The following is a 12,317-nucleotide window of genomic DNA, read 5'->3' as shown; positions in this document are numbered from 1 at the left end:
CCTGAGGCCAAGAGCCACTCCTGTCACACAAAAGCAATATCCAGTGCCAAAGGGTCACGCTTGGGAATTCAGGACCAGATCGAGCGTTTGTGTGATACTGGAATTCTAGCTGAGTGTTTGGCACCTTGGAACACTCTGCTCTTACCGGTCAAGAATGCAAGAGGGAGCAACTACTGCCTCATCTAGGACTTTCATGCCATCGGCAATGCAGTGGTCACCATTCATCTGATGCTCCCAAACCCATACACCTGCCTGAGTCTCTGACCTGTCCAAGCAAGCTGGTTCACCTGCCTCAATATCAAAGATGCCTTCTTCTGCCTCGGGTTTTACTGGCCAGCCAGCCTTTTGTTTGCCTTTTGAGTGGGATGATCCACACACCGGGAGAATGACACAACTGACTTGGACTCGACTGCCACAGGGCTCCAAGAGCTCACTCACCCTATTTGGCAAAGTACTGGCCGCAGATCTTGAGACATTGAACTGCACTCTACTCCAGTATGTAGATGACCTGTTGCTGGCTAGCCCCACCCAAGGAAGATTGCTGGAAAGATACTAGAGCCTTGTTGGCCCTACTCTCTACCATGGGATATAAGGTGTCATCGAGGAAGGCTCAAATCTGCAAACAAAAGGTCAGATATCTTGGGTTCATCATCTCGGAAGGACATCGAGACATTTCAACATGAAAGGAAACTGGCCATCTGTTTAATACCTTGGCCAAACACTAAGAAAGTGGTAGCGAATTCCTAAGGGCTGCCAAATAATGCCAGATCTCGATACCAGGTTTCTCTGAAGTTGTCAAGCCAAAGTACGAGGCCACAGATTGGACCAGTAAAAACCCCCTGGAATGAGGCTCCGACAGGACAAAGCCTCCAGAGAAATAAAGAGACTTTTTGCCAGTGCCACAGCATTAGGACAACCAGACACGACACAGGAATTTAACCTCTTCGCACTTCATTAATGAATAATCAGGGACACAAGTAGCTCACCAATGCCAGGATAACTCATTATCAGGGACTGCTTTGCGAAAATCCATGTGACCGCATCGAGACTGTGCGGACATTGAACCCTGGTACTTTTCGGCCCACTGAAGAGAAAACACCCGATCATGATGGTCACAGATGAAGTCTACTCAAGCAGGACGGACCTTACTGACATACCTCTTCAGAACCCAAACTGGTATTATCCACCAGTGGGAGCTGCTTCATCCATGAAGGACAGCGCCAAGCTGGCTATGTCATAACAACTACCGATGAGGTCATCAGCGCTGAGGCTCTGCCACAGGGCTGTCAGCACATGGGACGAGCTATGGGCACTCATCTAGGAGCTGCGGCACACTGAGGGAAACGGGCCAATATCTATACTGACTCAAGGTACACCTTTGTTACTTTGCATGTACATGGAGCCGCTTATAAAGAGGGGGGAGTCCTGATGGCAAGAGGAAAAGAAATCAAGAACAAAGAAGAAATCCTTCAATTGTTAGAGGCAGTCTGGAAGCCTTCTCAGATGGTAGTCATTTACTGTGAGGGCCACCAGTAAGGAACCGGCCCTTTCAGCTGGGGAAACTGACTGGCAGACCAAGCGGCTAAGGAGGCAGCCAACCAACCAAGAGCCACGACGGGTCCTGAGCCAGTCTTTAAGGTGCTCCTAGCAACACAATTGCCTCTGTCCCTGAAATACACCAAGGAAGAAGAACAACGGGCCTTAAGCGAAGAGAGAACCAAGAGAAAGGCAGATTATTGGGAGCTTCCAGATACCCAAGCTCCCAACCCTGGGCACCCAGATCAGTACTAGATGTATAACTTGCGCACAAAAAAACACCGGCCATGGGCCAAAATCCAATCCAGGGGTGCAGACATTTGGGACTATGCCTGGGGCATTTCAGCATAATTCCTATGGACCCCTCCAACCCCTCACAAGGGCAGTTCAAGCAGGGAAACTGAACACAGCCGAAGGCTGAGTGATACTATCGAGATGAGTTTTCGCCTTGGAACTCCAGGTATGTTCTTTCTTTGTGGCAATTCATATCTCTGTCTCCTGGCTAACTGGGCAGGGACCTGTACCCCGGTTACTTGGCTCCTGAAATAAACATTGCTCACAACAACCAGTCTATAACCATTCCTCTAACACACACGAGAACCAAACGAGAAGACATATCCAAAAGCATTGTCACTTTGCAGAGTCAATTAGGTTCTTAGCAGGAGTAGTCTTACAAACCCATCAGGGACTTGATCTTCTAATAGCCAAAAAAAAGAGGGTTGCACTTATTTTTAGAAGAAGAATGTCATTTTTACATTAATCATTCTGGTATAGTTAGAGACGCAGTCAGGAAGCTTGTAGATAGAACCTCAAAAATCTGCCATCAATTGAATAAGTCATAGGGGTTCTGCTCCGGAATATGGAGTTGGGGATCCTGGCCTCTCCCACTTGTAGGTCCTCTCCTCATGCTCTTCATAGCTCTCTTATTTGGTCCCTGCATCCTGAACTGTCTTCTCAAGTTTGTCTCCTCATGCCTGGAATATATAAAGCTACAAATGGTTGTGACATCCGAACCACCCTTATTCCAGCCCCTAGGCCAAGAAAATCAAGAGGTTGATTTTCTTGGCCTAGGGGGGGAATTGAAGTGGAATTTTCCACTCAAATGGCTCACCTCATAATCAGCTCTTTGTTCTGCTTCTGTAGACATGCCTGCCCCATAGGCCAAAGGGCAGGGCGACCTTGAGATCAACTGAAAATTCACCTTCCCCTTTGCTTGTTCTGACTAGATAACAGATATATCTCCTTTGCTTGTCTGCCAATAAGCCCTATAAAAGTAAGATTACCCCTGAGCTCTGGGCCCAGGTCTTCAGAGCGCTAGCTCTTCTGGGACTAAGGCATAAAAATCCGAAGTTCAACGCTCTGAGTGGTGCTTGGTTTCTCTCCGGCATGATTTTTCTGCAACACTTTAAGTTTGACCGCACCCTTGGCAGGAACCTCACGAACTCCTCCTCTGATGCTCATGTTGTTTCATTGGGGATACTATTTCTGATATGTATTCTGTCATACTACATCAATAATTATTCCCATTACTGGAAGAAAAAAGTTAGGAAAAGTTAATGGGTTAAATAACGCTTTTACAATAATATAACAAAATCAGTATATAAAAAAAGAATTCTGTACAACAAGATTGCTAAACTGCAGTGGGAAAAGAAAATTTGGACTTCATCTAGCTCTTCAGGCTTGAGATCCTATTGAATGATGAGAATCTATTCAGGTGGAGCTCTAGGAGGGCACAGGGCCCATTCACAATCATCTACAGAAAAGACTGGTTAACCTCATGATATGGAAGGGACAGATCTGAAAAACATTCCCTCAGCATCGGATTTATCCACAACTCTAATATTCTAGTCACTATACTTCTGTTATTGAATGCTAAATATGATTTCATTTTGTTACATACTGGCTGACACAATTAACACATACTGAGATAGCAGTTAACTGAAACAAAGAGATTTTGCTTAAACTACTGCATGAGTCATTCATTTTTAAATCATATACAGAACTACACACACGGTTAACTATAGGTTGGATCTGAGGGTGTCTTAGATCCTGATTTTGCCCTCTACACGTTTCATAGACCTTCCATCTGTAGGTCCTCCAATTGATAAATATAGTCCCTATTTTTTCTCAAAATAGACATGGATTTCTTTTAATTTTTGCAGTCCCAATAAGGCTTTTTATAAATTATATTTGTTCCATCAAGCTCTAAAGAGAGCCTGTTAACGGTAATCTTCTCCCTGCTGTTTTTTTTTTTTCTTGGATGTTATTTTGTGCAATGCTGCATAGGGCAAGGGTTCCACAAGCTTAACTGTAAGCTTCCATCTCTCCTAACATTTCCTTGTCCTGTCTCAAAACTCTCTGACTTTAAGATGACATTCACAGGTTTCCTGTAATCAAAGATGCAATTCATCTGATTCTGAGAACTTGAATATATCTGAAGATATGTGGGTTCTCTAACTTCTTTATCAACCATCTTTGGATTTTAAGTTCCTTGGTAAAGTTTTTCTACCCATCCCCGCCTCCTTCTCATGGAGAATATGACTGGTGAAATAAATTGGAAAATACCATATTCCTTCATTTATTAGATGACATTAAAATAATCTATTGCTGTGTTGGCAGTATCTATCATAGTTAACAATAACAAGGAAATTACATCCTGTGTGGTGACTCTAATAAGCCATGTGGAGGAAATGAATATGTTTTTCTTAACACATGAGGTGTTTCATTGAGTCCTGCAGGAGTTGCTGCTTTGAAAAGGGCAAGATATTAATAGGAGGTGATTCGCTTATTTGTCTCCGTGCAACCAATCACCCCAAACTTAGCACCTTTAAACAACACACATCTATTGTTGCACGGTTTCTGTGGATTATGTGCTCAAGAGTTTCTTGGCTCCGTGGTTATGGCTCAGGGTCTCTCATGAGGTGGCAATCAAGCTGTCGGCCAAGGCTGCAGTCATCTCAAGGCTCAGCAGAGGAAGATCTTCCACACTCACTCATGATTGCTGGCAGACCTACATTCCTTACCACATTGACCTCTTTATAGGCTGACTGTCCTCATACTGCAACTAGGTCCTCTCTTCTCAGGATACCTTCTGATATAGCAGCTGACTTCCACAGAGCAAGGCACAATTCAACCGAGCAAGAAAACACACAGAATGAAAGTCACGGTGTTCTGTAACTTATTGTAAGAAGTGACTTCCCATCGCTTCTGCCCTATTCTATTCACTATGAGTCCAGCCCACAATCAAGAAGAAGGATATTAAGCTCTACCACTTGCAAGGAGGATTATGGAATAATAGGTGGACATATCTTTAAAGCGATCAAAGGACGCATTGACTTTCCTCATGTGAAACTATATTGTGTGTCTCTGATTAAAATCAGTACTTGCCTTAGTGGCATTATCTATCTTAGGTTTTAAAAAAGCTGTGGACATTTAGCCACAGGGAACCATGGAAGGGATTCTGAAATGCTCTTTTGGAATCAACGTTCAGGGCACTGGACTTTATGTCTTCCCCTCGGGCTGGCAGCGACTACATAGAAAATTCTCCTAAGTGCCTAGCTAAAGCTTCAGGTGTTTCATTTAAAAGTCATAACAAGAGCTTGAGCAGCAGAAATAATTTATGAAGGGATAGATAGATTTTCCCAAAGGAAAAAATGCAGAACACATGGTAAAGGGAACCACAGGTAAAGTAGATGACTTAAAGGAGAAAGATGTAATGTGCTCTTGGAGGACACCTTCTTTCGGAAGACCTATGAGTTCCAAATGAGAGTTATAATCTCTGTGTGTACCAGTGACCTATATAAAGTCCATATGATTTAAATAACTATATGTCCCTCTTTAATAATCCATTTATTAGGTTTTAACAAAATGATGACACAGGAGATTTCAGGGGGAAAACAGTAAATATAGTGAAGTAGGAAAAACTTTCTGAAACAAGACTAAATTTGCTGACAGCTCAAATGGACACAAGTATCACCTGAAATCATCTTTGCTCACACACCTAGCAATTCCTACTGGCTGTAGGCTAGAACCTCGGCTGAGCTCTCATCCAGAACACATACACCTGGACTCCTTATGTGGTCTCTACGTAGAAGCTTGTTAAGGCTTCCTCACAGTATGCAGGCGGTTCGTAAGAGAACAAGTTAGAAGCACGTGGCATTTTTATGACTCAAAAGCCACTAAACACCACTTCTGACATACTCGATTGGTCAAGGCAGTTACAACGTTCCACCCACTTCAAGGGGGAGACACACAGACCTTACCCCTTTGAAGAGAGAAGCCCTATTGTAAGAAGACAACATAGATGAGAAACAGTGTTATGCCCATCTTTGGAAAATATAATCTGCTACATCCCAGTTTCCAAGATGATATTTTAAAATGTGCATCTTGAAATCAACAAGATACGGAAGTACTTTAGGATATATGAGTGTTTATATACCGGCTGAAACAAAACCCTCATTCTGAAAGAAAAGTTACACGGCCACTTTGAGGACAAGTGAGGCATTCATAAATCACTTTGACGAAATGCCTTTTTAAAGAATATCTGTTACCTTGTGCTTTGTATTACCTCTTAAAAACATGAAGGAGCTTTGTCACTTTATATCCTATATAAAAAAAATTGTGTTTTTCCCTCTCTATGAAGAGTAATAAAAATTCAGAACACCAGGGACATTGTTGAAACAGTGGTGGCTGAGGCTGCAGGCGCCTGACCAAAGGGATGGCAAACGATGCCTCCTTCTACAGCTCCAACTGGTGAGAAATGACCAACTCTGGGGCGCAGACTCCGGGGGACGCTCGCCAACAAAAACTGAAAACTCTGAGGCGACATATATAAATATATACTTTGAAGGACAACTTTGCCAGACTCTTTCTCTCTCTCCCTTGGCTTTCTCAACTTTTAGATATCTTATGATTAAAAGAATCAAAATTTGCCCCAGCTAAAAGAGGCATCCACAAATTTAGCCAATGCTAGTATGCCTCCCCAGGGAAATTCAGAAGAGTGCATAAAGAAGCACACGCAAGATCTTCATTGCCATGGTATTCCTAATTACAAAAAGAAAATGAATCTATATGAATATGATTACATGAAAAAGAAGACCAAGAAACTAGGAACGTGTGTAAATGTGGTCATGATTTTAAAACAAAGTTATATACTCAGAAAAGAACTTTCTCTCACCTTGACTCTTAAGACCTCAGAAGAAGTCGTACCTGAATCATCACCTAACACCAATCCATCTTTTTGTCTTCTGGACCTCATTCCCCCTCACTTTCTAAATAAACAAATAACGAACAAGCAAACAGTAGAGCACGGTCAGAGAGAACATAGAGAGGGACAAGCACGGTAAGGCTTGTGTGTAGCAAGCCTTACTGTGTGGAGAAGACTTCCTGTACTGCTTCTTTATGGACAACCCTTTAGAAAGAACCAGACTCAGATACTCATGTTCATAGCGCAGGATTCACTCATTCACATTGGTGAAGGGTTTGTCTTTTGGATTCCCAGCCACATGGTCTTCCTTGTGATATCCCAACAATACTATTCTCAAATAACCACTGCCCTGCACAAAAACTGAACAATAACATAATACCTCCTCTAGCTTTCGATAAATAGCAGCTGATGATACAGACTAATCTAGCTCTTCAATGAAAAGGATGAGCAGATGAGTACTCGATATAACAGAATAGTCAGCAGCGAAAAAGAGCAACAAATGCAGGCAACCTATAAAGACCTTTTCGGAAACACAATAGATTGTTGACAATTTTTTTAAATTAAAGCAACAAAATAATAAAGAGTAAAATATAGTCTTTGATTTGTAGAATTCCAAAAATGAATTCTCCCAAAATGCATAGGAAGAAAAAAAAAAAGCCAGATATAAGAGGAACAAAAAAAACAGGGTAGATTGGCTAATGAAATAAAATATCGAAAAATAAGATTCAGAAGGAGAGTGGGGAGAAATGGGAGTCTAAATATTGCTGAGATAATGCTCTATGTTGAAGAACAATCTGAAAAAAATCAAAACAGATTCCAACATAGAAAAGGACTGAAAAATAGAATACAATTGAAGCTTTGAAGGGGGTCACAGACTATTTTATTGGATAATTGTAGCCACTAACTCATCAGTAGGGTGGTAAAATAACATTTAGAAAAAATAAGGCCTAAACCAAATCTTATAAAAGGTTCTAAAAGAGGGAAATGTGGAAGAAATCTCAGAAACATCAAATAGCATGATTCATTCTAGGAACTGTGCATTCGTTTTGTTCCATTCTAGAAATTTCATGGTGGATTCTGCATCCACCTTAGCTTTCACTAAATATCACAGCTCCCGGGTATACTAATAATAATAGAACGTTTTAATTCAACTGCGTTCTACACACTAAGACTTTCCAGATCACAGCCAGATTCAGATAATCGTGGATAAGCTCTGGGGACCCGAGCAGCTGAAGGTCAATGTTCTTCCATTCTTTTGCCCAAGTGTATGTTTTCCTCAAAATTTCAAAGTTGAACAGAAATGAGCAATATAGCATCAAAAGTTTTAATTAAATATCATACACCTAGGTACACACGCACCCCATTTATCTTGGAGTTATGGCCATAAATTCTGACTTATCCTCACTTTCAGCTATAGGATCACTGCCAACACACACATGCACACACACACACACACACACACACGCACACACGCACACACCCCACAATGGAAGAACAGAACAGAAAAGTAGTTTCAACAAACACACTGAAAATCAAATAAAGACAAAACAATTCTCATATCTATACTGATTGCATAGGCACTGCTCCTTTGAAAACTTTACCTAAGTCACATGTTGTACCTACCTACCCCATCCTGTTGGACTGAGTCCCAAAATGATATGAGAATACAGTAGACTTGATGTGAACAAATTATAATCCAACCTATCCGGTGCTGAGGCTCAACCAGTGTGGAACTCAAAGATACCTTTGTACTGCTTGTCTTTATAAAGGAAATGTCTGGGTTCCTCCCAGCACAGAGTTGGGACCAACTTCAGAGCTTCTTCCAAGATGCTGCTGGTCTTCCTTTTAGCGGCGTTGCTGGCCCTTGGCTCAGCTCAGAATGCAGAGAATGGTAAAAAGAATAAGGGGTCGAGGAGCGTGCTATGACTCTGCTTGGGGCTTGGGAGACCACACTGCAGGGAAGAAGGGAGTAGAGAGGGAGGGAAATGAGGGGAAAGATGGGGCCGCACAGTTCTTAAGACAAAGATAGGCCAGTCATGTCCACATTTCATGCTAAGGCCTTGTACCTTAGTTAAAGTATGATTAGAACCCAAGAAAGAATTTTGATAAGGGAATGACAAGGTAAGACTCGTGTTTTTAGAGAGGTCTCTCTGACTACGCTGAAAGTGACTGAAAAATGGAATACTGTTGAGGCTTTCAAGGGGGTCTCATACTATTTTATATGATAATTGTAGCCACTAATTTATCAGTAGGGTAGGTTAAAAGACTTCCTGAAAAAGTTTACCACAGGGTATGGCAGGACTGATACAGGGAAGTTCACTCACGAAGATGTTACAATGGGCAAAGGAGACAGTGGATGACGGTGGCCCGTCCAGGGGGCACCGTGTAAATGAAGGAGATAAGCCCCCATTGGAGCTAGTTCAGACACAGAGAACACGACAATATTCCTCTCTCTCTCTCTCCATGGAGATATAAAGATCCTGGGGCTCGTTTTGTCATTTTTCTCCCACCCACATGTAACATTTCAGTGTGCCATGACTGATATGTAGAAGACTGAGTCCAAATGTTTGCTTGTGGTCACTCCTCTTAGGAAAGCATGTTAACATAAGTAAAGTGTATAATGAAGAAAGAGAGCCGACATTGAAATACCACAGCACTTAACCTATATTAGCATTAGGGTTTGACAGATCCTAGGGAGGACAAAAAATGTCCTATTCTAGTTTGTGGTTGATACTCAGCACAGCAACCCTTGCATCTTCCTCCCTTTCCCACAGTATCATGAACAGTGGCTGACAGGGTAACTGAGGGGATAGACAAGTCGTGGTTGGGAGTGTTCCTATCTCTGCAGAACACGTGTGAGCCCTGAAAGATTCACTTCATCTTGTGCTTCTTCTCCTAGATGTCGCCTCTCAAGAAAATGATGCCGGAGCACCAGGTAAATGCCTATGAATCTGCAATCAACTTTCCTTCCATTTTTTTTTTTCCTCAGAAACTTTTCGTTTCTCTAATCCAGTTTTTTTCTCTATCAATATGTAGTTTAAGAAAAAAATGCAAAAAAAAAAAAAAGGGGGGGGGGTTGGACCTGGTTCCTCTTTCTCTGTATTTCTCCACCCAATTGTGTCCTTATAGCTGAAAAAGCTTTGCCACAGTTATTCAGTAAACCCTGAGTGGGCCATCACTTTCTCTTTCTTCTCTCTTCTCTTCTCTTCTCTTCTCTTCTCTTCTCTTCTCTTCTCTTCTCTTCTCTTCTCTTCTCTCTCTCTCTCTCTCTCTTTCTCTCAGTATTTCTCTATCTTAGCCTTTGACCCTGAGGAACCAGGTCTAGTTTCCATATGAGACTCAAGCGACCAGACTTGGAGTCACGGTTGACAAGTTATGTCAGTGGTGCAAAATATAACTGGCCACACAACTGACATTGATTTATCTTTGCTTCTCTTCTGTTTTTGAAAACTCTCCTCTGGAAATGCTAAGATATTCAAGAACTTTTTTTTTTTTTTTTTTTTTTACCAAATTTGTTTGTCTCAGTAACAAAGAAATAAGACTTCCAATCACTGGCATGTACAAATTAAGAAGAATACAATAAAAGGAAGCAGTGAGCAGGAGGGAGGTTGGTAGCTGAGAGGAGGGTTCTAGGGGAAAAAGGACTATGTGATAATGTAATCAGAGATCAAAATGAGAGAGGAGTCTTTCATCACTAATTTTATCTCTTCTTACCATGCCTATTCTGATGTAGAGAATTCAAATGAGGACCCAGATCAGGGTGATCAGGGACCACCTCTTCTTATAAATTCACCACCGAGATACCTTCAAGATGATGACAACCAAGCTAAGAGACCATCCCGACCAGGAGGCCAACAGCAAAATAATCCCCAACCTTTTCCTGGGAATCGACAGAGACCATCCCGACCAGGAGGCCAACAGCAAAATCCTCCCCAACCTTTTCCTGGAAATCAACAGAGACCATCCCGACCAGGAGGCAGACAACCTAATCCTGGCCAAGGCTGGCGATACTAGACATTTCGAATTTGATGACAGGTATGTTCAAGTTCACCCTCCATCAAAGGTCCTAACTCATACAGTTCTCAAACTTTAGTGTGCCAATGAATCAAAACAGAAATTGCTTCGTTCTGGACCTCATTTTTAATGATTCCTATTCAGATCCTAGAAATAAATACCAAGACCTTGTATTTTTAACAAGTTGCCCAAGGTCGTTCTGATTTGGAGAAATGACGCCCATAAGTTGCCTTTTCCCCAGTGATTGCGCTTCTTCAAATGAGCGCGTCATGAGCAAGTAGAGCAGTGTTTTCCCTTTGGTCCTTACCGCATCTGGCTCGATGGCTTCCCATCTCAAGGTCCATCTGACCACACTTTGCTCAGTTCTGCCTCACACGAGGTCTCTTAGGTCAAGTGTCCCTCTAAAACGATACTTTAATTTTATGCTACTAAAAGTTATCTAGTGTTTAAAATATTTACTTTTAAACTGATATATGCTCAAGTTAAAAAAAATGTCCAACAGAACAGAAGCAATAAAGTTAAATATTAGAGGCATATCTCTTCTGACCTCCCCATTACCTTTCCCAAAAGCCACTCTGTTAGGTCTTTAGAACATCCTCTTTAAAAAATGTATACCTATTTAAACATATAGATTCTCTTTTTCCACTAATGATATCATACTTTATGTCCAAATCTATACGTTGATCACTTTAACATATTTCTTAGAAAACTTCCATATCAGTTTATAGAGATATATTGATCTTCGGATCTGTTCTTTTTTTTTCCATTTTGCTTTACAATTGTATACTATTTCATTATGTGGCTGTGCCATGATTTCTTTAGCCAACCCCCTGACAATGGACATTTAGGATGCTTTCAGGTTTTCAGTATTACACAATAGGCTACAGTCACCACCCTTGTAAATATATCTCTGAACATTTTCGATAGCTACCAAAACATAAACGACCTAGCAATACTCTTTTTATTCATCTTGCAAGAAACAAGTCAGAACATTTTATTTGTTAGGTGCATAGAAACACCGAAGGAAAAGTCGTGAGGAAGGGAAGGAGAGAGGGAGAGAAGGTGCTCTCTCCCCTATTTCACTTCAGTACCAGCAAGAAATCAGAAAATACCTGCCAGGGCGTGTCTTTTCTCTCAACTTCCTTTTTTGCTCATTTGTTTCAGAAAATGGATATGAGGACAGCAGTGCTGAAGAGAGCCATGGCATTGGAATAATACGGTCTGACTTTGATATCCCAATAAAATCATCAGCATCCAACTTCTGATTGCCGTTTCTCATTCTTTGTGACTATGAATCTGGAAGTGGAGGGCTGTGAACACAGCACAGGAATATCCAAGAGCTCTTCTCGTTGAGGCTTCCTGCAAGCATCCTCTGGGCCATTCTCCTAGAAACCATTTTGGTTCATTCCTCGTTTAGGGGCAGGAATACATCTCTCCTCTTTTACCCTACTATTGCCTCTTCCTTCCCCCAACACCTTACTTAATCCACAAGCAAGCTGCCCAGTGATAGAGTTTCATTGTTCCTCTCTGCTCTGATTCTATATTACAAATGCAATTTTTA

At 41.6% G+C, this 12,317-nt stretch overlaps 1 protein-coding gene across 1 annotated transcript; it reads left to right on the top strand.

Annotated features, from left to right (window-relative positions):
• Positions 1-8,552: 8,552 nt before the first annotated feature.
• On the top strand, positions 8,553-12,012 carry LOC107516542 (proline-rich proteoglycan 2-like). The gene is made up of 4 exons (XM_016156363.1): positions 8,553-8,633; positions 9,642-9,677; positions 10,476-10,777; positions 11,921-12,012. Exons 1-3 carry the CDS (start codon positions 8,570-8,572, stop codon positions 10,754-10,756), a joined length of 381 nt encoding a protein of 126 aa, XP_016011849.1. The 5' UTR covers positions 8,553-8,569; the 3' UTR covers positions 10,757-10,777; positions 11,921-12,012.
• Positions 12,013-12,317: the final 305 nt, after the last annotated feature.

The sequence above is a fragment of the Rousettus aegyptiacus genome, unplaced genomic scaffold (assembly GCF_014176215.1).
Source record: "Rousettus aegyptiacus isolate mRouAeg1 unplaced genomic scaffold, mRouAeg1.p scaffold_m13_p_2, whole genome shotgun sequence".
Lineage (NCBI taxonomy): Eukaryota > Metazoa > Chordata > Mammalia > Chiroptera > Pteropodidae > Rousettus > Rousettus aegyptiacus.
This window is presented reverse-complemented; position numbering and strand designations above follow the sequence as displayed.